This window comes from Phyllostomus discolor, chromosome 3 (genome assembly GCF_004126475.2).
Source record: "Phyllostomus discolor isolate MPI-MPIP mPhyDis1 chromosome 3, mPhyDis1.pri.v3, whole genome shotgun sequence".
Lineage (NCBI taxonomy): Eukaryota > Metazoa > Chordata > Mammalia > Chiroptera > Phyllostomidae > Phyllostomus > Phyllostomus discolor.
This window is the reverse complement of record NC_040905.2, coordinates 118,129,611-118,151,526: the sequence shown is the minus strand read 5'-3', so window position 1 is coordinate 118,151,526 and position 21,916 is coordinate 118,129,611. Positions and strand designations below refer to the sequence as shown.

Sequence of the window (21,916 nt, the reverse complement as noted above, 5' to 3'; positions counted from 1 at the left end):
TATTAAATTATATTATGACTCCTTTTTAATTCAGGAGTCATTGGCACATAGGTAATGCAGTTCAAGTGATGAGTGTAGAAGTCTCCCAGGGAAACTATGGGCATATAAAATGAGAGAGCCGAAGTCAGAGGATTGGAGAATATCAATTTTTAATTGTTGGTCCAAAGAAGAATAATCGGTTAAAGAAATTAAAAGTGGAGTGGTCTTAGAGGTAAAGGAAATGAGGAATAATGTGCCAGAAAGCAAGAGAGAAATTTCAAGGGGTGGTTAATGCCACTAAGTCAACAGAAGGACAAACTTCAGTTTCCTTGGCCTTGACAATCAGGTCATTAAGTATCTTGACAAAATTTCAGTAGATTGAGGGTAGATGGAGCCAGGCTGCAATTGGCTAAGGAATGAATAGGAAATACAGGCTGCAAGAGCTGGATAAGTTTGGCTCTAATAAGCCAAAAAGTAGGCAAGTCATAGTTATAAAGGATGTAGGAAGGAGGGTTTTTTCTAGACAGAGAGACATAAGCATGTTTATATGATGAAGAAAGAGAGTAGAGGAAGAGGCCGAAGACTCAGGAAAGAGGAGATAACTGATGGAATAAGGTTTCAGAAGTGACTGGAGAGGAGGTTATGAAGTTATTGGAGCAAGAAACTTTAAGAAAAAAGGAATAAAACAAATGAGTGAAGATATAGGTTAGTTTGTATGGAGAGTGGGTATTGAGTAAAACTTGACAGAGTTAATACCTAACCTTTACTTGTTTAAAGATTTTATTTATTTTAGAGAGAAGGGAAAGGAGGAAGAGAAGGAAAGAAACATTGATGCGTGAATATGCAAGAGATACATCTATCAGTTGCCTCTCCCACACCCCCATGTAGGGACCTGGCCTGCAACCCAGGCATGTGCCCTGACTGGGAATTGAACTGGCAACCTTTTGGTTCACAGACCAGAACTCAATCCACTGAGCCACACCAACCAGGGCTACTTGTTTAATTAAATTAGTAAAGCTACTGGCTGTATTTATTAGTCGGATTTTATGAGAAAGGACCAGTAGGAGATATACGTACATATATACGTAAAAACATTTATTGCAAAGAACTGGCTTCTGCAACTGTAGAGTCTGGCTAGGCAAGTCTGAACTCTGTAGGGCAGGCCGGCAGTCTGGAGTTTCTGAAAACTCCCCTGCCAGAAACTTCAGTTTTCCTCTCCCCACTGCCCCGCCCCCGCAAATTAATTTGTTAGGTCATCAAAATTTATACTGTTAGTAACTTCAGTTTCTTTAAATTTTTTCCCAAGCTTTATTGAAGTATAATTAACAAATAAAAGTATAATATGTTTAAGTATACAACATAATTTGATATATGTATATATTGTGAAAGGATTCACAATCAAATTAATTAGCACATCCATCATCTCACATAATTACCCTTTAAAAAGTTTTGTGAGCTTAAGGTCTACTCTCAGCAAATTTCAATTTACAATTATACAATACAATATTATCAACTATAGTAACCATGCTGTATCTCAGATCCTCGAAATTTACTTTATCAATAGAAGTTTGTAGCCTTTTACCAGCATCTCTCCATTTCTTGCACTTCCCAGTTCCTGGCAATCACTATTCTACTCTGTTTCTATGAGCATGACTTTACAATTTTAGATTCCACATAAAATGATTCCATACAGAGTCAATTTTGCTCTTAAGTCTTTCAACTGACTGGATGAGGTCCACCAGATTATCTGGGATAATGTTCACTTAAAATGATTGCGGATGCTAACCATGTCTGCAAAAGATCTTCACAGCAACACAGATTAGTTTCTACTGAATACTATAGTATAGCCTAGCCAAATTTACACTTCTAGGAATTTATTGCTACATAAAAATAACTGGCCTCATGGTCCAGCGGTGGAGCATTTTATAGGAATAACTGAGATGTGAGTGTGGGGAGGGAGGTCTCAGACGCACAGCCTGTGGTGGCCAGGAACGGGGAATGTCTGGAATGGCTGCAGCCTGAGGCCGCCTGGCATAAGGAGTGCCCCGGATCCTGTCTGAAGTGAAGGGTCCAGAGGCCACCAGCTGCAAAGGGAGCCCAAAGCTCTTCTGATAACAACTTGGAGTTGAAAGGTATCTCTCAGAAAGACAACCCTCCTCTGCTAGTGTGGCGGGGTTGAGTGCCTGCCTGCAAACCTAAAGGTTGCCGGTTTGATTCAGGGTCACAGCACAGGCCTGGGTCATGGCACAGGCCTGGGTTGCGGGCCATGTCCCCAGTTGGGGGCTTGCCCGGGGCAACAGATGGATACCTCTCCCACACTGCTGTTTCCCTCCCTCCTTTTCTTCCTCCCTTTCCCTCTCTCTAAAGGTAAATAAATAAAATCTTTATATAAAAAAAGAAGAGGACATCATCAAATTGACCAGGTGACATGACTACTTCCTCACTTGGATTATCATGGACTCTGCAGTGGCTGGTACTGATCCTTCATCTCCCGCGCTGAGGGGAGCAGGGAGAAAGCCGCGCCAAGGGAACATAGGACCAGGCCTCTTGAGCCGTCCCAGGCATAGAGAGCCTCAACCTGCACAGCTCATACAGCCATCCAGGAGATAGCTGAGGTCCAACCACTAAACAATTGCCAACAGAATCCAACTCTGCAAGCCATGGAAGACTCCTCTTAGGCTACAGTTCATGGATTTCGAAAACATTTGGGGCCCAATAAATTCAAGTCCAGCCAATGAAAGTGTGCAATCCTCAGTGTTGTGAATTTGGACTTGTGTGTGTTGGGGAAGAATAGCAAATAAAAATCAATTATTAACATAGGGCATTTGAGAGAACACTGAAGGATCATTCAGATAGGAAGATTATATTAGCACTCACACATGTTTCTGGAGGGGGGGTTATTTCAGGGAAAACAGTTGGGAGAGATGAAAAACAGAAGAGGCGACTAACATTTAGCGAGCATCTGTCGTGAGTTCAGGTACTCTTCAAAACTACCTCATTTAACTGTGATAACAATCCTGTTGGAAAGTAGTAATATGATTCCCATTTTTCAGATGAAGCCACCAACACAGAAAGCAGCTGATGTGTTTGTAGGACAGATGAGAGATACAAGGGCAGATGTCAGAGGTCACTGTGTCCCCTTTGTGTCCCACCCAAACTTACACCCATGACTATTCCCCGGTACTTAACAACTAAGCAAACTCAAACAAAAAGCATCTTTTCTGTTCTATGCTTCAGTTTGCCATCAAAAGGGAACTCACCTAGAAACCCTCTAAATCTTGATGAAGCAAATTAAAATGAGATTTTTTGGACTTAGTACAAAACTAGAGCTCAGAATAATAATATTAGTTCATTCAGTCACATTACAAATATCTATTAGGTGCTTATGACATGTCAGGTACTCTGCTAAATGCTATTATTTGTCTAAAGTCATAAACATAGTATGTAGCAGTGTCAGGCTTAAACACAGGTCTTTCTGATGTTGCAAAACCTGGGCATTTTTCACAAGTCCATGATTTTCAAACATCTTAGAAACAAAATCTTACAAAAAGTTCCAACATGAGAATCACACAGTTGGAAAACAATGTCATGCTCTGGCAAATGCATAGGCCTGTAAAACCCAAACTCCTTTAAAGAAATAGGACATTACCAGCACCTCAGAGAATTCCCTCTGGGCCCTTCCCAGTCATGTCCTGACCCCAGCTCCCAAGAGGTAACCACTGTTCTGATTGTGTCTACGTACTATGTAGACTGTGGAAAATGTCACCATACACTTATGAGAGGGTAAGAATGAAAGGGAAATAACATTTTGGTATTATTATGAAAACAGTTTTAACTTTGCAGAGGCCAAGGATCTCCAAATCACATTTTGAGAATTCGTGCTCTAGAGATTAACATATTTTGTTTTGTTTTAAACATTAATATACTATTCCTTTTTTTGTCTGCTCAAGGCAACTTCTGAAGAGCAAGCCTCGTCATTCCAGTGAGCACGTGAAACGTGCCCATGCACAACAGCCACCAGAGCTAACTCCAGGCCTCAGTGCCCTTTTGGGCAGACTGGTGTCAGCTTCCTGGCCAGCCATGGTGCTGTATTATCTAAGGCAGGGATTTTCAACCACTGTGCCACGAGAATTTTTAAAACATGCATTACCTGACTATTTAGTCAGGGACACTGACCTCTCTTTTCCCTTAGATTGTCAAACAAAAAAATGACAACAGCCAACACAACAATAGCTGTCTGGTATGGATGAATCAAATTTATATCTATTTTTTGTTAGATCAGCAAAATATATATTTTTGGTGTGCCGCAGAATTTAAGTAATTAGTTGATGTGTGCCATGAGATGAAAAAGGTTAAAAATATCTGATCTAAGAACTCCTTTTCCACCTGGCCCTGCAAGTGTGGTCCTCTCTTTGTAGCCCCATTGTTTTCTTCATCACTACTACTATACCTTTCACCCCAGGTCACCCTCACTTAATCCTCCTGATCTTGAAGAATAGAATCATCTGCCTCATCCACTAGTATCTTTCCAATTTTTATGACGTAAACTCTATGTTCTATTTTCTTCTGTTCTCCTTTGCTTTTTAAGGGTCTAGTTTGGAAGTTTAAAAAATTTCAGTTTATTTCTCTTTGAATATCAGGTGTTTACCCGAATTCCACCAGGCAGATGCAGATCTTCATACCCAGTCTTCCCTTAAAAGTTCTGTTTGCTGTTGGTCACCATGACCCACTTCCACACTCCTGTCTCCACAAAAAAACAAACTCCAGGAAAACAGGGAGCATGCGTATCTCCTCGTTCACCATGATATCCCTACCACCTAGAACAGTGGCTAGTACACTACAAGCAAATGATACACTGTGAAATGAATCATCTCTTTTTATCTTCACCCAAGGGCATTTTCCATTGCTTTTAGAGAGGATGATGGGTGGGGTGGGGGGCGGGGAGGGAGAGAACAGGAGAGAGAGGGAAATATCAGTTGGTTGCCTCCCATATGAACCAGTGACCTTTCAGTCTACAGGACAGTGCTCCAACCAACTGAGCCACACAGCCAGGGCTGAATTATCTTATTTTCTTTGAATATCAGGTATTCATCAACCCTAATTTCCACAAGGCAGATGCAGATCCTTAAACCAACCCTAGGAAGTGTGTTCAACCATTATTTTCTCTTAAAATCTGAGGAAATGGAGGCACAAGGAGGCTAAATCTCTACCATCAGTGGCCTGGCAGCAAAGCCCTGTATCTGAGCTATTTATTGGTCCTTAGAAATCCAACTCCGTGACCCACGCTGTTCCCACTGTTTCTGGCAGGAATCTTACCAAATATCTGGCAACAAATGTGAAAACCCTAACAGCCCTTTCTGAAGTGCAAGAGAAAACCAAACTGTCAAGCCTGTAAGTCAGTGTTTCTCAAAGTGTGGTTCAGGAAATTCTGGAGGTCCCTGGGACGCTTTCAGGGGGTCTGCAACATCAAAACTATTTTCATAATAAAACTAAGATGCCATTTGGTTTTTTTCCCTTGCATTTGCCATTTGTAAGTGTACACTTTAGCGGTTTTTAGTATATTCATTATGCTGTGCAACTGTCACCACAAATTACAAAGCATCACCCCAAAAAGAAGCTCCATACCTATTAGCAATAATCCCAACACACCAACCCCTCACCATTCTCTGACAACCAATAATCTACTCTATCTCTATAGATTTGTTACTGTAATTTTAAGTGCATTAATATTTTAAATTTCTAATACTGTGAATAGAAATAGATAAAAACCCGTATGAACAATAGATTTTGGGGGCTTCAATTTTTAAGAATGTAAAGGGATCCCAAAGCCAAAAAATGGAAAACCACTGGACTAATGTTTGTGTTTTTCTTATTTTATTTGTTTATTTATTTATTTTTTAAAAGATTTTATTTATTTTTAGAGAGAGGGAAGAGAAAAAGAGAGGGACAGAAATATGAATGTGTGGTTGCCTCCCGCGTATCCCCCTGCCAGGGACCTGGGCTGAAACCCAGGCATGTGCCCTGACGGAATCAAACAGATGACCCCTTGGTTCACAGGTCAGCACTCAATCCACTGAGCCACACCACCCAGGGCTATTTCTTTTGTTTTTTAATATGGTGGACATGTCTAAACCAGGGCCCTACCAGGAGGTCAAAGTTGCAATGATCTTCCCTGGTTAAGTTTCCAAAAAGGATAGGGAACTACTTAACAGATGGTTGAACCTATAGGATATGGGACCTTGGGTGAAGCTGACTAAGTAACAGACCAAGCACCTCCTTACCGTTCACTCCCACATGTTGAATGCTGAGTTACAAATTAGGGAACATCTGAGCCGGTCTCCTTGGCTCCGACATGCGACATAAAGGGGCACATCTGGCCTCTGCACCTCACTTGGCGGCTTGGGCTTAGCAAGAGGTTGGTGCAACGTTGACCGTCCACAATGCGGCAAGCACGCTCCAGACTTACAGGACTTAACTGGTTAAAGCACCACTGACTGGCACTGAGGTCAAGTCCCTCAATCCATAAAATGACCCCTGGTCTCACAATGTCTCGAAACAACTTTTTAAAAAAAATGTTAATTGTTGTTCCTGTACAGTTTTCTGTCGAAACAACTTCTGAGGCAAGAAACTGTAAAAAGTGACGATAGCTACCAGTCGTTTGGAATAATCCCGTTCCCACACAGCATTTTCCTTCCTCATATAATCACCTCTTCTGCCACAAGAATAGTATTCGGCTCAGGGAAATCTTTTGATAAATCGATCACCGTCTGCTTGAGGCGAAAAGTCTGCACTTACGCAAATCTACCCCTGTAAACTGAGAGAGCTCTGCAGCTCCCCCAAAGGCCACTATCGCCAACGCCTCGGGTGCCGGAGTTTGCCCCGGGCCGCGGGCCCGGACGTCAACGGCTGCACCGCTAACGCGCACGCTTGCGTCCTCCAGCAGCGGAACCTTTTTCTTGCAGGACTCGGAGGCTAGGGCTAACGGGCGGGATGTTGCAGGCCGCTGCAGGGGCTTCCGGCGGCGAAGAGCTACGATTGGTGGAGTCTAAGAGAGGGGGCAGGGCACCGGGAAATTCGAATAGGAGAGGCGGGTCCAAAGAAGCAGTGGAATGTCGGGGGTCCCGACGCTTCCGAGGCGACGCGAGATGGCGACAGTGACCTCAGGTACGTGGACCGGTCCTAGGCTGGTGGCCGAGGTGGGGTAAAGCGTCGGAATGTGATCCGGGCTCCGAGGGTTGTCTCCGAGGGGCGCGGGGACAAGCGGCGAAAGATGGGAGTCGCAAGCTGGTCAGCCCACCTCTCTCTTCCCACAGTCTCCTACTCTTCCCGCGGGTCGGTACCCTCGGGTTGAGACCCGATTTCTGGCACTTAGAGCCTCGTTTGAGCCCAGCTCACTTTTCCTTTGTGTGCTTCAATTTCTTTGTAAAGTGGGGGCGATGACCCCATCTCACGAGATTACGTGAGTAAGCGAGAGAAAAGTGGTAAACACGCCAACCCTAAGGACAAAAAGAATGCAGCTGGTTGCACGTTTAGAGGGAAGGATTCTATGTATGACATGCTGTTGCGGTGCGGGGAGATCCCTAAGACGTTTAGGAGGGCCAGCGAGGTTTAGACGGACTGCAGCTGGGAGTGAGTTGACAGCAGAAGACGTGCTGAGACCACAGGAAAGGGAAATAAGGGACTGCTTTCTTTACTCTAGCTGGGGAGGGTCCATGCTATTTTAGGGTTGGAAAGACTGTTAAGACATTCAGACTCTTGTATTCGTTTACCTGTGTCTCCGCTCTCTTCCGAATTCTGGTCAGTGGTTATGGTGGGAACCACGGTAATTTATTCGAGTCCCTTACTGTTTGTCATGCCCTGTGGAGAAACAACTCTTTTTAGTTGAAAGTCAGACACATGGTGAGCCCTTACTAGGTGCTAGGCACAGTTGTAAGAACTTTATGGTGATGAATCATTTAATCTCCGCATAATGCTATGAGGTAGTTTACTATTTTTTTAAGATTTTTATTTATTTCTTTTTAGACAGAGGGATAGGGAGGGAGAAAGAGGGAGAGAAACATCAATGTGTGGTTGCCTCTTGTGCCCCCAACTGAGGACCTGGTCCACAGCCCAGGCATGTGCCCTGGCTGGGAATTGAACTGGTGACCCTTTGGTTCTCAGACCAGCGCTCAGTCCACTGAGTCACATCAGCCAGGGCTGCTATTATTATTTTTTTAACCTCACTGAAGATATATTTACTGATTTTAGAGAGAGGAAGGGAGAGAGACAGAAACATTGATGTGAGAGAAACATCAATCAGGAAGTATGTGCCAGACTGGGGATTGAGCCTGCAACCTAGGTGTACAGGGCAATGCTCCAACCAACTGAGCCACCTGGCCAGGGGTGAGGTGGTTTACTGTTATTGTCCTGGTTTTACAGATGAGGAAACTGAAGCATAAATAGGTTAGATAGGTTGTTCAAAGTTAACACAATTGGTAAACATTGGGGTCTGAATTCACACTTAGGCAGTCTGACTCTCTAGAGCCTCTGCTCTTAATCATGATGTCCAAGCACATAGAATTCCTGCTGTCCGAACACGAGCTGCTCTTACTCTTCCAAGACCCACTGTGTCTGGTTATAGTAGGTATCATAAAAACTCTTGAATGAATATGAACCCTTCCCTAGAGGAGCTTATAGTCTGTTTTAGTAGGTAATCATATAAACATAACATGAAAAGCAATGAGAGACATGTATGAACTGCTATAGAGAGTACAGAATCTGAAGTATTCTGGGAGGACTTTATTAAAGAAGCGATACTTGGGGTATGCTTCAAAGGCTAGATAGGAGTTTGCCAGACCTTGGCAGGACAAAAAACTACCAAGTGATTTCTTATTTATGATGTAAAGAGAGGCCAAAGATGTTCTCTGTGGCTTAATTTCCTCATCATAAAAGAGGGAAAAGTTAAGTTGAATGAAACTTGGGAATTGTAAGACAGGGGAAAATTAGAAGAAATAAGTGTTAGCCTCACACAACCTCGAAGTTGCTTTTATGAGGAAGTGGAGAGACTCTTATCCTGTAAGCAGTTGTTTACATGTGCCTCTTCTTCCCTCCGCTCCTGGACCTTGAGCTTTGGGGTAAGGATGGCAGTGAGCCACTTTTTTGATGAAAACAGGAAACAAGTTAATGTTTTATGTTAGTTTACTCATCAAATCTTAATTTGTTCAGCAAGTACTCTCTGAGGGCCTACTCTGTGCTAGGTATTGGGTATGTAGGTGAGCAGAGTAAGAATGGTTTTTACTGAGTTCACAGACAGAAAAGATGGACAAACGATGCCATTACAGTGGTGTGTTATCAGTGCTTGGATGGAGGAGCTTTAAAGAGAGCCATGGGTGCACCTGACAGAGCCTCAGTGGGGCTCTCATTTTACAAGGGAAGGTGTTTTTAGAGAAAGTAATGTGTTTACCTCAATCACTTGGTGGGGTACAGAGATACTGCAGGGAGAAAGAATAGCATGTGCAAAGGCCCAAAGGTATGAGCGAACTTGGTGTGTTGTGGGAACTGAAGGAAATTCATTGTGGTTGAGCACTTACAGTGAAAGGAAGGCAGTGGAGAGAGAATGATTGGAGGGGAGTGAGACTGAAGGCAGGTAGACCAGCTGGGAGACTGTTGAGATGATGACCACCTTGGCAGTGCAGTGGGGATGGAGAGAAGTGGACTCATTTAAAAAGGTAGAATTGACAGATATAATGAATAACTGATGTGGGAGGTGAGAGAGAAGGTGAAGTTAAGAAAGATTCTCATTTTGGGGGTGGTTCCTTTCATTTCTGTGAGAGAGCATAGGAAGAGGATGATGTTGTGGAGAGAAGGGAAGAGTTCCGTTTAGGACAGGTGGAGTTCCATGTACCATCAAACCATGTAAGAGAAGATGCCAGGGCAGCAAACTGGAATGTGGATCTGAAGCTCAGGAGAAAGCTCTACTGTGGAGGTGTCACTTAGGATTTATCAGCTTTAGGATGGTAATCAAAGCCAAGAGAGCAGGTCACCATGCCTGTGAAATGAATCAGAGTAGTGCTTCTCGACTAAGGGCAGTTTTATTTCCCATGGGGACTTTTATCTGGGGTCATCTTTGGCTGTTATAATTGGGGAGAGGGGTGGCATGAAATGCCATGGCATATGTGTTTAAACTTTGTGTTTAAAGTTTATGTGTTTAGCATGTATGCTAAGTATCCTACAATGCACAGGACAGCCCTGCCACAAGAATTATGCAGTCCAAAATGTCAATAGAGCCAAAATGAGCAATCCTGATCTAGCGAGAGGATAGAAGGGGCCTCGGAAAAACATTTAGGAATAGCAGAAACACAGAAGGTGTAAACAGAGTGGGTGGCATGGAAACTAAGGGAAGAGTACATTTCCCAAAGGAAAACAGACCAGGTTGTTGAATACTGCTGGGAAGTCAGACAGGATGGAGACAAAGCATGTCTACTGGATTTAGCAGTAAGGGGTCATTGGTAACCTTGCAGATGGTGAGAGCTGAAGCTAGTTGCTGCCTTGGTAAGTAGGTAGCAAGAGAAACAGGGTAATAGTAACAACAATAGCTAACACTCATGAGTACTTGCTACCAGCACTGTGCCTAAAAAGTATGTGTACTTTTTCTATGACTCCTGACAATCTTATGAGGATACTGTTATTTGATAGATGATAGATGATAGATAGATAGATAGATAGATACTGTTATTTTTATAAAGAGAAACTTTATAAGTTTAAAGCTTGCAGACATTAAGCCTTCCCAAGTTCACATAGCTGTTAGGTGGAACTTGTCTTAGACTCCAAAGCCCATAGGGATACAAAGATGAAGGGGCTGGAATGGCCTGGGGAGTCATATCATGAACTTTGGGGTCAGACCTTTCTTTGAAGTTCTGTCACTAGCTAGCAATGGGCAACTTAGTGAACCTCTCTGTTTGAGGTTCCCTCATTTGAAAAATGGGGGGTAAATAGAAAACACTTACTGAGCTTTTACCAAGAACCAATGCTGTTCTAAGCACTTTTACATGAATTACCTTAACAACCCAATGAGTAGATATATTTATTTATTCTCATTTTACAGGTGTGGAAATTAAGACACAAGAATAGAAAATTACTTCCTTAGGTTATTTAGCTAGTTGTAAGTGGTAGAGTTTGGATTTGAATCCAGGCTGCCTTATCTTGAATAATGAACCTACTTCGTCTATGCTAGTTATTGTGTTGGAACTTTGTATAATTTCTTTTAGTCCTCATTAAGCTCTTCCGAGGCCCATCCCACCCCATTTTATAGACAAGGAAACTGGGACAAATGGATGTTAAGTCACTTGATCAGGGTCACAAACTAATAAATGAGAATTTAATTTCTACTTACTTGCTACTGACTTTCAGGATTGCCATGAGGATCAAATTAAAACTGCATACCCAAGTACTTTGTAAACCATAAAGTGAGAAATGGTATAATTAGCTTCATTTGTTAGGTGAAGGACGGAGGCCCAGTTACTGAAATAGGCCATCCACTTATGGGTAAGCCTTACTTATGTATAAGATTCTTTCCAGGGACAGTCTGTCTGCCTCTTTTGTCTAGTTGTTTCTGTGTTGGTCAACACATACCAGTCTCTTGCCTTATATGAGGCCTATGGCTCCCTGGACCAGCAAAAAGTAGTGTGTCAGAGTGGCCCAAAACTCTTCTGGTTGGTATACAATAGTTTGAATTTTGCTTTTGGCTGTGAACTGCAGTGTGGTTTCCTCCAACATAAAATAGAGAAATACCCTCCTCATAACATTTTTTTTTAGCTCATTCAATCCTCACAAAAATAAAGAGGTTGTTTTTATAGTTTTTCTTCATGTATTTTTTAATGACACTCGATCTTTTTTTAATGACTTAGATTTAATTTTTTATGGAAAGCAAACTGAACAGAAAGCTTACATAAAGAAGAATTGCACGTCAGTGCCTTTTGCAAACTAAGCTGGGACAGAGAGAGACTAGGGGCCGCCTCTCAACCACATCCCTTCCAAACAAGATGTCCACAGTGCCATTCTTTTTCTTTCTTTCTTTTTTTTAAAACTATTTTTTAAAGTTTTTATTTATTTATTTTTAGAGACAAAAGGGAGGGAGAGAGAGAGAGAGAAACATCAATGTGTGGTTGCTGGGGGTTATGGCCTGCAACCCAGGAATGTACCCTGGCTGGGAATCAAACCTGCGACACTTTGGTTCGCAGCCCGCGCTCAATCCACTGAGCTACGCCAGCCAGGTCTTTCTTTCTTTTTTTTAATGCAAACATTACAGCATTACAGAACTGGGTAACAGAAAATAAACCTGCGTAATCCCCCATTAAGAGAAGGCCATCATTAGCAGTTTGGCGTACACACATGTGCATATATCACATGTAAATATATATTATAAACCCCAGGTAAGACATGGAGGCACAGAAATTGAGTGGCTTTAGGTGTGGGCAAATGTCAACTCTTAAACCTTAAACAACCCTGTCTGGTGCTAGTCTGCTATACCTTGGCGATTCAAAGTGCGTCCCGCCCTGGCCAGGGGGCTCTGTTGGTTGGTGCACCGTCCTGTACACTGAAAGTTTGTGGGCTTTAACCCCAGTTGTGGTGCATATGGGAGGCAACTGATAAGTGTTTCTCTTTTACATTGATATTCCTCTCTCTCTCTCTCTCTCTCTCTCTCTCTCCCTTTCTCTCTAAAATTTATGAACATATCCTTGGGTGAGGTTTTGTTTTTTGTTTTGTTTTTTTTTAAGTTTTAAAGTGTGTCCCAGCACCAGCATAACTTGGGAATTTGCTAAAAATGTAGAATCTCAGGTGTTCCAGGTTATTTGAGTACACATTACAGTCTACACCCCACTGGACCTCCTTGAAGAGCAGAGAAGGAACTGAGGCCAAGTTTGGGGACACCCACAGCATGGCCAGGATGGAAAAGAGGTCCCAAAATGAGCTGTGGCCACTGGTTCTCCCAATGGTGTGCCCAGGGTCCCAGCCTCCAGGCCTTCTTCCCTTACCCTGGTAATGAGTGTCTCTAGTCTTCTAAGATGCTGGGATTTTGTTTTGCTTTTAGGCTTTGCTTATTCCTCCTTTGAAGAGCAGAAAAGACAATATAGGCTATAAGATGAAGTAATGACCACATGGCCTGAGGTATATTTCATTAATAAAATGGGACTAATAGAACCTATCTTTCAGAGACACCATGAAGATTAAAGTGTGCTTGGCATGTAGTGAGTGCTTATTTACGGTCTCTAATGTGTATATAATTTCTCTTCTCCAAACTGCCCCCCTCACCATACGCTGCCTGAGACTATATATTTGATTCATTTTTGTCTTCCATCGTGTCCTTCTCTACTCACCCTTGCAAACAACACACACAGAGTAGTGCCTTACCAGTTCTCCAAGGGATCCCATGCTTTCACATCTCTCTGCTTTTTTTTGCACATGCTATTCCTTCTACCCGGTATGCTTGGCAAGCTCCTATTCATCCTTCAGAGCTCAGCTATATCAGACACCTCCTCCTCTAATACTCCTGCCCTTACATCTCAGCAAAGCTGGTCCCTATTTGCTATATATACTTCATGCTAAAACTTCTCTTCTCCAGGAGCTGGTCGCTGTCGGCTAAGCAAGGTGGGAGCTGGTCGGCGCCCACCTCCAGCTCGAGTAAGGGTGGCTGTGCGACTGAGGCCCTTTGTAGATGGAACAGCTGAAGCAAATGATATCCCGTGTGTACGGGGCCTGGACAGCTATTCGCTAGAGATTGCCAACTGGAGGAACCACCAGGAGACTCTCAAATACCAGTAAGGTTTAGGCCATTTTTCCTTCCCATACCTCTCTTTCCTAGGCCTGCCCACAGTTTCTCAGATGTGCTTCCTCAGGATCCTTGTTCCTTCCTTAGCACACCTTTGTTTCCCACACCTTCATTTTTTCATTTAGGAAGTGTTTACAGTTGCCTAGTCTACTGTAGGGATACTGTGGGGAAAAACCAGAGGCTGAATCAGGCATACATAGTAATGTTTTATGGGGGAAATAGGCACAATGTAGGGAAGGAGCAATAAAGGGGAGCCCCAACTAAGATCTGGGGGAGGTGTGGGAAGGGTTAGAGAAACATAAACCAGCCAACCAACCCAGGCTGCAGCTGGGTGGTGTCACAGAAGATCGCCCAGACTTGGGGGACAGAACTCATGAGGACAGCTACCTTAAAATTCCACTGGAGTTTTAAAATTCATACTCCTTGCCATGTCATCCTAAGCCAGGGGGTGGCAATCTACAGCCTGCAGGAGTTTGACCAGTAGTCTTTATAATAAAACTTAATTGGAACATAACCGTGCTAATGTATTGCCTAAGTCTGCTTCCCAGTGGCAAGATTGAGTAATTGTGAAAGGAGCCATGTGGCCCACAAAGCCTAAAATATTTTCTCTCTGGCTTTTTACAGAAGAAGTTCGCCAACCCTGTTCTAGGCCCTTGATGGTTTGGCTTTGATTTCTTTGCAGCCTCATCTGCCCAATATATTCTATACTTTGCTTACATTAATCCCTGCTGTGGCTAAGGCCACAGCATTTCCACCAGAGTGCAGTGAATGAACTGTAGGTGCATTGAGTCTCATCTAGTCATAAGCAGCATCCTCTATTTATTTCATTATGGTGTACAAATACTATTCTATATATACTGTTATGTGAAAAAGATTGGGAAGCCCTGACCTTTCATACCATGTCTTGTCTGTGTGCTGTTTTTGATATTTAGGATATCTTTCTTTCTTTTCTCTGTCAAAATCTTCCTTCCTCCAGCAGAATCAGTTACTTTTTCTGGTGTATTTTTGTTTCCGGAATCACTGCAAAGTATGGGTATGTATCCATCTTACCAGACTGCAGAACTCCCAAGAGCAGGGACATCAGATTCATCTCTGTATACCTAACGCCAGTACAGGGACTGGGATGGAACAGGTGTTCAGTGAGTGCTTTTGAGGGTGTTCGTGTAAGAAAAGGCATAGAGACTCTTAAATCTGAGGCCAGTATTTTTCTCTAGGTCTGGGTGAGATTGGAACTATCCATAATTTCCCTTCTTTCTTCCTGCTTGCAGGTTTGATGCCTTCTATGGGGAGAAGAGTTCTCAGCAGGACATCTATGCTGGATCAGTGCAGCCAATCCTAAGGCACCTGTTAGAAGGGCAGAATGCCAGTGTGCTTGCCTATGGGCCCACAGGGGCAGGTAAGGGAGCCAGATAAGTAACAGCTATGGGTTAGAAAGGGCTATGGAGTTGGAAGGAAAATCTCACAGCTCTCTCTATTCTTTCCCAGGGAAGACACACACAATGCTGGGCAGCCCAGAGCAACCTGGAGTGATTCCCCGGGCTCTCATGGACCTCCTACAGCTCACAAGGGAGGAGGGCGCTGAGGGCCGCCCATGGGCCCTCTCTGTCACTATGTCCTACTTAGAGATTTACCAGGAAAAGGTGAGGCCCTGCTCTGATTGGGGAGGAGAGAGACAGGATCAAAGTAAGACCAAGTTCTAGAACATGAAGCTCTGCTGTAGCAAGGAGCTTAGACCTGGAAAGACAGAGGCAGGGCTAGCAGATGGTACAACTTTGAGAATCCAGCAGAGAAGAGAAGACTGATCCTCAGGAAGAAGGCAGCCCATGACAGGAAAATGAGCCCTACTTCTCACTGTTCCAATAGGTATTAGACCTCCTGGACCCTGCATCTGGAGATCTGGTAATCCGAGAAGACTGTCGAGGAAACATACTGATTCCGGGCCTCACGCAGAAGCCCATCACTAGCTTTGCTGATTTTGAGCAGCACTTCCTGCCAGCCAGTCGAAATCGGACTGTAGGAGCCACCCGGCTCAACCAGCGCTCCTCCCGCAGCCATGCTGTGCTCCTGGTTAAGGTGAGGCCCACTGACAGGTGAGGACCTGGGAAGCCCCTTGGGCCTGATCTAAGCCTAGAGCCCTTGTTCTTACCCCTAGGTGGATCAGCGGGAACGCTTGGCCCCGTTTCGCCAACGGGAGGGGAAACTCTACTTGATTGATTTGGCTGGCTCAGAGGACAACCGGCGCACAGGCAACAAGGGCTTGAGGCTGAAGGAGAGTGGAGCCATCAACTCCTCCCTCTTTGTACTGGGCAAGGTGGTGGATGCACTAAACCAGGGCCTTCCTCGTGTGCCTTACAGGGATAGCAAGCTCACTCGCCTATTGCAGGTCAGGCCACCCATATCAGGGCAAAAGGGGCTGGAGAAGGAGGTGGTTATGCTGTCTGGGGTATTGAGAAATAGCAGTCAAAGAATGGAAATAGGGGGCCTTCTGACCAGCCCATCCTGCCCCATGTCCATCCCTCAGGACTCTCTGGGTGGCTCAGCCCACAGCATCCTCATTGCCAACATTGCCCCTGAAAGATGCTTCTACCTAGACACAGTCTCTGCACTCAACTTTGCTGCCAGGTCCAAGGAGGTGATCAACCGACCTTTTACCAATGAGAGCCTACAGCTTCATGGTGAGGACTAGGGTTGGCAGGAGTGAAAAGGCTGGTCTGGACAATTGGGTGTTTGCTGAATCCACGAAGCAGTAGCACAGAGGTTGACATACTCCCCATCCCATCTTTCTAGTCTTGGCACCTGTTAAAATGTCTCAGAAAGAACTAGTAGGCCCTTCAGAAGCAAAGAGAGCCCAAGGCCCCGAGGAAGAGGAAATTGGGAATCCTGAGCCCCCAGCACCTCCAACCTTTGCTTCCCAGAATTTCAGGTGAGCAGATGGGGACAGACCTTGGGCATATTCCCTTTCCTGTTATGTCTGGGTTGTGTGCAGAGCAGCAGTGAGTTTAGCCTGTCAGATCTGTGAGCTGTGAACCTGTTCCTCTCCTGGGTGCTGCTGCCTGAGACTCTGCAGAGGCTTCCTGCTTCAGCACCTTGTTCCCTCCCTTTCCATTTTCCAACCCCTTTAGGCAAAAACCTCACATGTCGGGGCAGCTGTTTCAAGGACAATACTTTTGCTTCCTGCTCAATGAGTACTCTGGGTCAGGTCTTTCAGGTCCAGAGGATAAAAGTGAAGCAAAGGAGACAGGAAAGAAATGAAGAGATATGTCTTGCTGAGACCTCTCAGTCTGTGTGTTAGAGTCCAATCTCGTCATAACTCTGAGAACCTGGTGGTGGTTCTAACATTGCCCTGCTTCTACCCTCAATCCAGACAAAGCCTCTGTAAACTGAGTCCCTTCTGGGGGTGTGTGGCCTCTCTCCCCGATTCCTATAGCCTCATGGCCCAGTATGCACTAATCCTCAGGTCACCTGTTTTAGTGGTCTTGCTCTCACCACCTGCCCTCCTTAACTTCAAGAAGTCAGGTGTAGTTTTAATTTTGCCTTATTTCTACCAAGCCCAAATAAAGTCTGTCTACACTGAATACTGAACAAGGATGAAGTGAGAAGGCCAAGGTATAGGGCCCAGGAGGCTATTGTAGCTGAAGAAGAATGACATACATAAAAATGTGCTTGTTCACTCAGAAACCCATCTTTCCATCTTGTCCTCTCAAGCGATTTGTCAGCAGTCCCCTCTCCTATGTGCACAAACTTAGAAACATACATACTTGCACATCTGTATCATGTGTGAACAGGCAAGGTCTCTGCCAGATAGGCATTCTGAGGGTGAGCTCAGAGGTGGGGGGCACATCAGACCCAGGCAGACCAGGACCTCACAGAGTCACATTTTAGTAGGGGAAATATGGCGGAAACATCAGTATATGATGCAATGTAGGTAATACGAGTTCAGTAAGGAAGAAGCTACTTGTTCTGTAAGAGCCAGGAAGGAATAAAAGACTTCTAATGTTCGCCGATATTTTCTGATCCTGTTCTTCCTAGGCACTTGCACATAAAGAACAGGGCAGTCCCTGTCCTTGAGGAGCTAGGTCCAAGTGTAGGAAAGATGACGTACAATCAAGCTAGGCATCATGGGAAAGGTGACATCAAACTCACTTTGAATGATAATTGAGATCAGATGTGAAGGGGTAAAAACTCCAGACAGAAGGAACAGATGTTAGGCATTATTATGCTCAGGGCTCTCCTTGAATAGCCCTTTCCTACTGCCCACAGGAAAAAGCCTTGGCATTTGAGGTCTTTAGTGGCTTTCAGAGCTATGTTGATGACCTCCTCTGTGAAGGTTCCCAGACTGCTTCTCCAAATGGACAGGCACACAGGCCCCAAATTCCTGGAACTTAGGTGTTCATTAAATGCTTGTTCTCATCTGATCTGGTATCCCTGAGAGGTTACTTGGGCAGGCAGTGATCGATCTCCACACTGCACCCATAGAGTCTGGATGACTTGCTCAGAGTTGTCCAACAAGTTAACATCTTGTTAACTTGACCACATAAAATTCTGGAACCACATAATACATCAAAGTTAAGGCATGATGAGGCATCCTGCTGCTGGAGAGGATGAGAGAAGAGGTAGGTGGGGAATAACTCTTTGTCTATTCAGCCCTCTACAGAAGCTAAGTAGCATGGACCCCGCCATGCTGGAGCGTCTTCTGAGCTTGGACCGTCTGCTGGGCTCCCGGGGAACCCAGGGGACTCCTCTGCTGAGCACCCCAAAGCGAGAGCGGATGGTACTAATGAAGACAGTGGAGGAGAAGGATTTGGAGATTGAAGTAAGTGTTGCAGGGGTTGGGGCTGGGATTCCTGTTGGCCTTGAGAAGCCATCTGAGGGTCTTCAAATAAGGACACTGAAAGGCTGGCCTGGCATCTAGTTTTCACCCAACACTGGGATCCCTCATTTTTCAGCTTCTGCTTGAATGTCTTTAACATTGCTAACCTTTGAAAAATAACTGAAGTCAGATGGGAGGAGGTGAGAGGGAACACAAATTCCAGGTAAAAGAAACAAATGTAAGAAAGACATTGCCATTTCCTAAAACCTAGCTCTCAAATTAAGTTACAGTTCTTGGCTTGAGGCTTGAACAGTCCCTCCCTTTGTTATTGCAAAAAGAAGCTTGTTTCACTAGCTCTGATCACTAGAAAGCCCTTAATTGTATTGGCCTCCAATTGTCTACTGGTACCTTCTCCCATTGGTCCTTACCCTGCCCACTAGTGCCTTGGAGCCCTGCACACTCACTTTGCTAACCAACTGTCCTTCCAGCTGCCCTAAAGTTGATTCTGGCTCACATCCCTCCCTGATCCTTTTCAACAGAGGCTTAAGATGAAGCAAAAAGAACTAGAAGCCAAGGTGCAGGCCCAGGAAGCCATGGACTCAAAAGAGAAAGAGAATTGCTCTCCCACAGTGCTCCAACCTCTTGCCCGCCGCACAGTCGCAGTGGCTAAACCTCTCAAAAAGGCCGTGGTGATTCCCCTACAACTGAGTAAGTTTGGCTTGGGGGCCAGAAGGGCACAGATAACAAACATCTCAGGAGAGAGTGGGTGTTAGCAGTAGTCCTCATGTCATTCATATCCTTCCACCATATGCCAGCCCTGGGGATGGGTGATGAAGATCTGAAATAGAGCTAATGCTCTGCTCTTAGGCACTTAGTACAATGGGGTAGGCAGACAAGTGCATGAGTGATTATTATACAAAACCAACTGAGATTGCTTTCAAATGCTGGTATAAGAAAGGTCACGTGGAAACACAATGAAAGAAGTTAATTTTGGGTGGAGGGGAACTGGGGAAGCAAATGGGTGAAGCAAGTGGCTACTAGGGAGGGTGAAAAGTAGCTTCTGTAATGACTCCAGTTCTTTCAGTTCAGGAGCAGGCAGCATCCCCAAATGCTGACATTCACATTCTGAAGAAGAAAAGTCGCAAGAGAAAGGTGAGAGTACCTGTAGGCTTAGGCTATACCTAGAGCCTAGAAGTAAGGAATAGTGAGGGAGCAGTGGCATGGAATTACATGATCTGTCAATACTTATCAGCTATTTACAATTCTTTCAAGGTGCATATGGTCTGAATACACAGATAACTCAAAGGACATTTAGGATGAAATGCAGTGGTATGCACATACCTAGCAAGCGGTTGTCTATTACCTGTTAACTTTCCTTTCTTCCTGATAGCTCTAATGCTCAGTAACTACTTAATAGTATGGTGTGTAGACTAGGTCCTGCCCTCTACAAACTCAGGAGCCCCTATAGAAAAACATGACCTAAACATTGGAGAAATCAACCAGTGGAAGAATGGAGATGGCATGGTTGGGGGAGGAGCAATTTATTGACTACCTTCTCCTATGTACACTTTCCTAGGAGTGAAAAGAGAGCTTTTTTTTTTTAAGATTTCATTTATTTATTTTTAGAGAGAGAAGGGAGGGAGAGAGAGAGAAACATCAATGTGTGGTTGCTGGGGGTTATGGCCTACAACCCAGGAATGTACCCTGGCTGGGAATCGAACCTACGACACTTCGGTTCGCAGCCCGAGCTCAATCCACTGAGCTACGCCAGCCAGGAGAGCTTATTTTTTAGAAATGAGGGACCAGATGTAAGGGCTTACTATGTGCTTTACATTTATAAACTCGTTCAATCTTCACAGCCACTCTATTACTATTCTTTCACAAGTTGGATAAAATGAGACTCAGCTCAGTGACCAGAGGAAGTTTTTGGACAGACACTTGACAGGAGGGAAGGAGAGGCTGGAGAGGGTGGGGAAGGTAGCTGCTGTTAGTCTCCTATTCTTGGCAGAGGAGTCCAAAGCCTGCAGTGGGCTGAACAGCAAACTCTGCTGTTTTTGTCACTCGCCTCCCACTGCCTCATAGTTGGAGTGCCTGGATGCCACAGAGCCGAAGGAGAAGGCTGAGGACTGCTGGGAGCTACAGATCAGCCCAGAGTTACTGGCCCATGGACGCCAAAAAATACTAGATATGCTTAATGAAGGCTCAGCCCGGGATCTGCGCAGCCTCCAGCGCATTGGCCAAAAGAAGGCCCAGCTCATCGTGGGCTGGAGGGAGCTCCACGGCCCCTTCAGCCAGGTAGTGGCCCAAGGAGGGCAGTCCTGGAATGGAGGTGGGAGATTTGGGGGAAAGCTTGGTACCCCCTAGATCCTTCGCCCATCGCTGTTGTCTTGCCAGGTGGAAGACTTGGAACGCGTGCAGGTCATGTCAGGGAAACAGCTGGAGTCTTTCCTAAAGGTGAGCTCATGGCTTGGCCCCTTCCTTTCCTTGACCTGTTCCCGACCCCCAACTCTAAAGCTGCTCTCTCTTTCCCTCCTTTTGCAGGCGAACATCTTGGGTCTCGCCGCGGGCCAGCACTGCAGCCCTTCCTGACTGCCAGCTCCTCTCCTCACACGACTTTTTTTTTTTTTTTTGCAGTCCTTGTATGACCGTTTCATGTATAAATACAGTTTTAATTCCGTTGCTTCAGCCTGATTCTTGGGACTGAGGGGATGGGACGAGGGGTATAATTGCTCTTCCAACTGGCCACAAGCTCCGGTGCTAACTTCCTTGGGCGCCATCTTTAGAAAAACCTGCGGCAAAGCAAGGTTGTAAATAAACTATCGGAGCTGGAAAGGACGGTGGCCGGTATAAAACAAAAAGCTGACGCGAAACCTGGAGGACAACGACCGTTAGGCGGGCGCGCGCTTCGTTTAGCTCCGCCCCATCTGTACCCTTGGCGCGCGCTCCCCTTTCCTCTCGATCGTCAACGACAGCGGTTTTGGTGCGCGTGCGCGCGAAATAACGGCCGCTGGCGGAGGGAGGAGGGGGGGTAAAAATCTTTGAAGTGGGGGGAGAGAAGCCGCTGTCTCCAGCGCACCCACCACCTGTGCCATCGTCAGCCAATCAGCGGCCGTCTTAGGGGTCTCGCGCTTGGGACGACTGGGGCTGTTGGGCGGCTCCTCCGGTGCCTCCTCCCGCCAGAGTCCGTCTTCTACCTCCCCCCTCCCGTTGGCCTCGCGCGCGCTCGCGCTCGCGCCCGCTCCAGCCTCTTGTGTGTCCTCGCGCCCCCCGCCCGCCCTCCCCGCGCGCAGTGTGCTCCGCTCCCCCCACCCTCCTCCTCC

The 21,916-nt window shown here is 45.3% G+C and overlaps 1 protein-coding gene across 1 annotated transcript; it reads left to right on the top strand.

Annotated features, from left to right (window-relative positions):
- Positions 1-7,041: 7,041 nt before the first annotated feature.
- On the top strand, positions 7,042-21,275 carry KIF22 (kinesin family member 22). Its single transcript, XM_028522313.2, has 14 exons — positions 7,042-7,143; positions 13,580-13,775; positions 15,055-15,182; positions 15,272-15,426; positions 15,650-15,859; positions 15,939-16,169; positions 16,308-16,461; positions 16,574-16,709; positions 18,431-18,599; positions 19,136-19,304; positions 19,681-19,748; positions 20,679-20,891; positions 20,991-21,050; positions 21,138-21,275. Exons 1-14 carry the CDS (start codon positions 7,089-7,091, stop codon positions 21,183-21,185), a joined length of 1,992 nt encoding a protein of 663 aa, XP_028378114.1. The 5' UTR covers positions 7,042-7,088; the 3' UTR covers positions 21,186-21,275.
- The last annotated feature ends 641 nt before the right edge of the window (positions 21,276-21,916 follow it).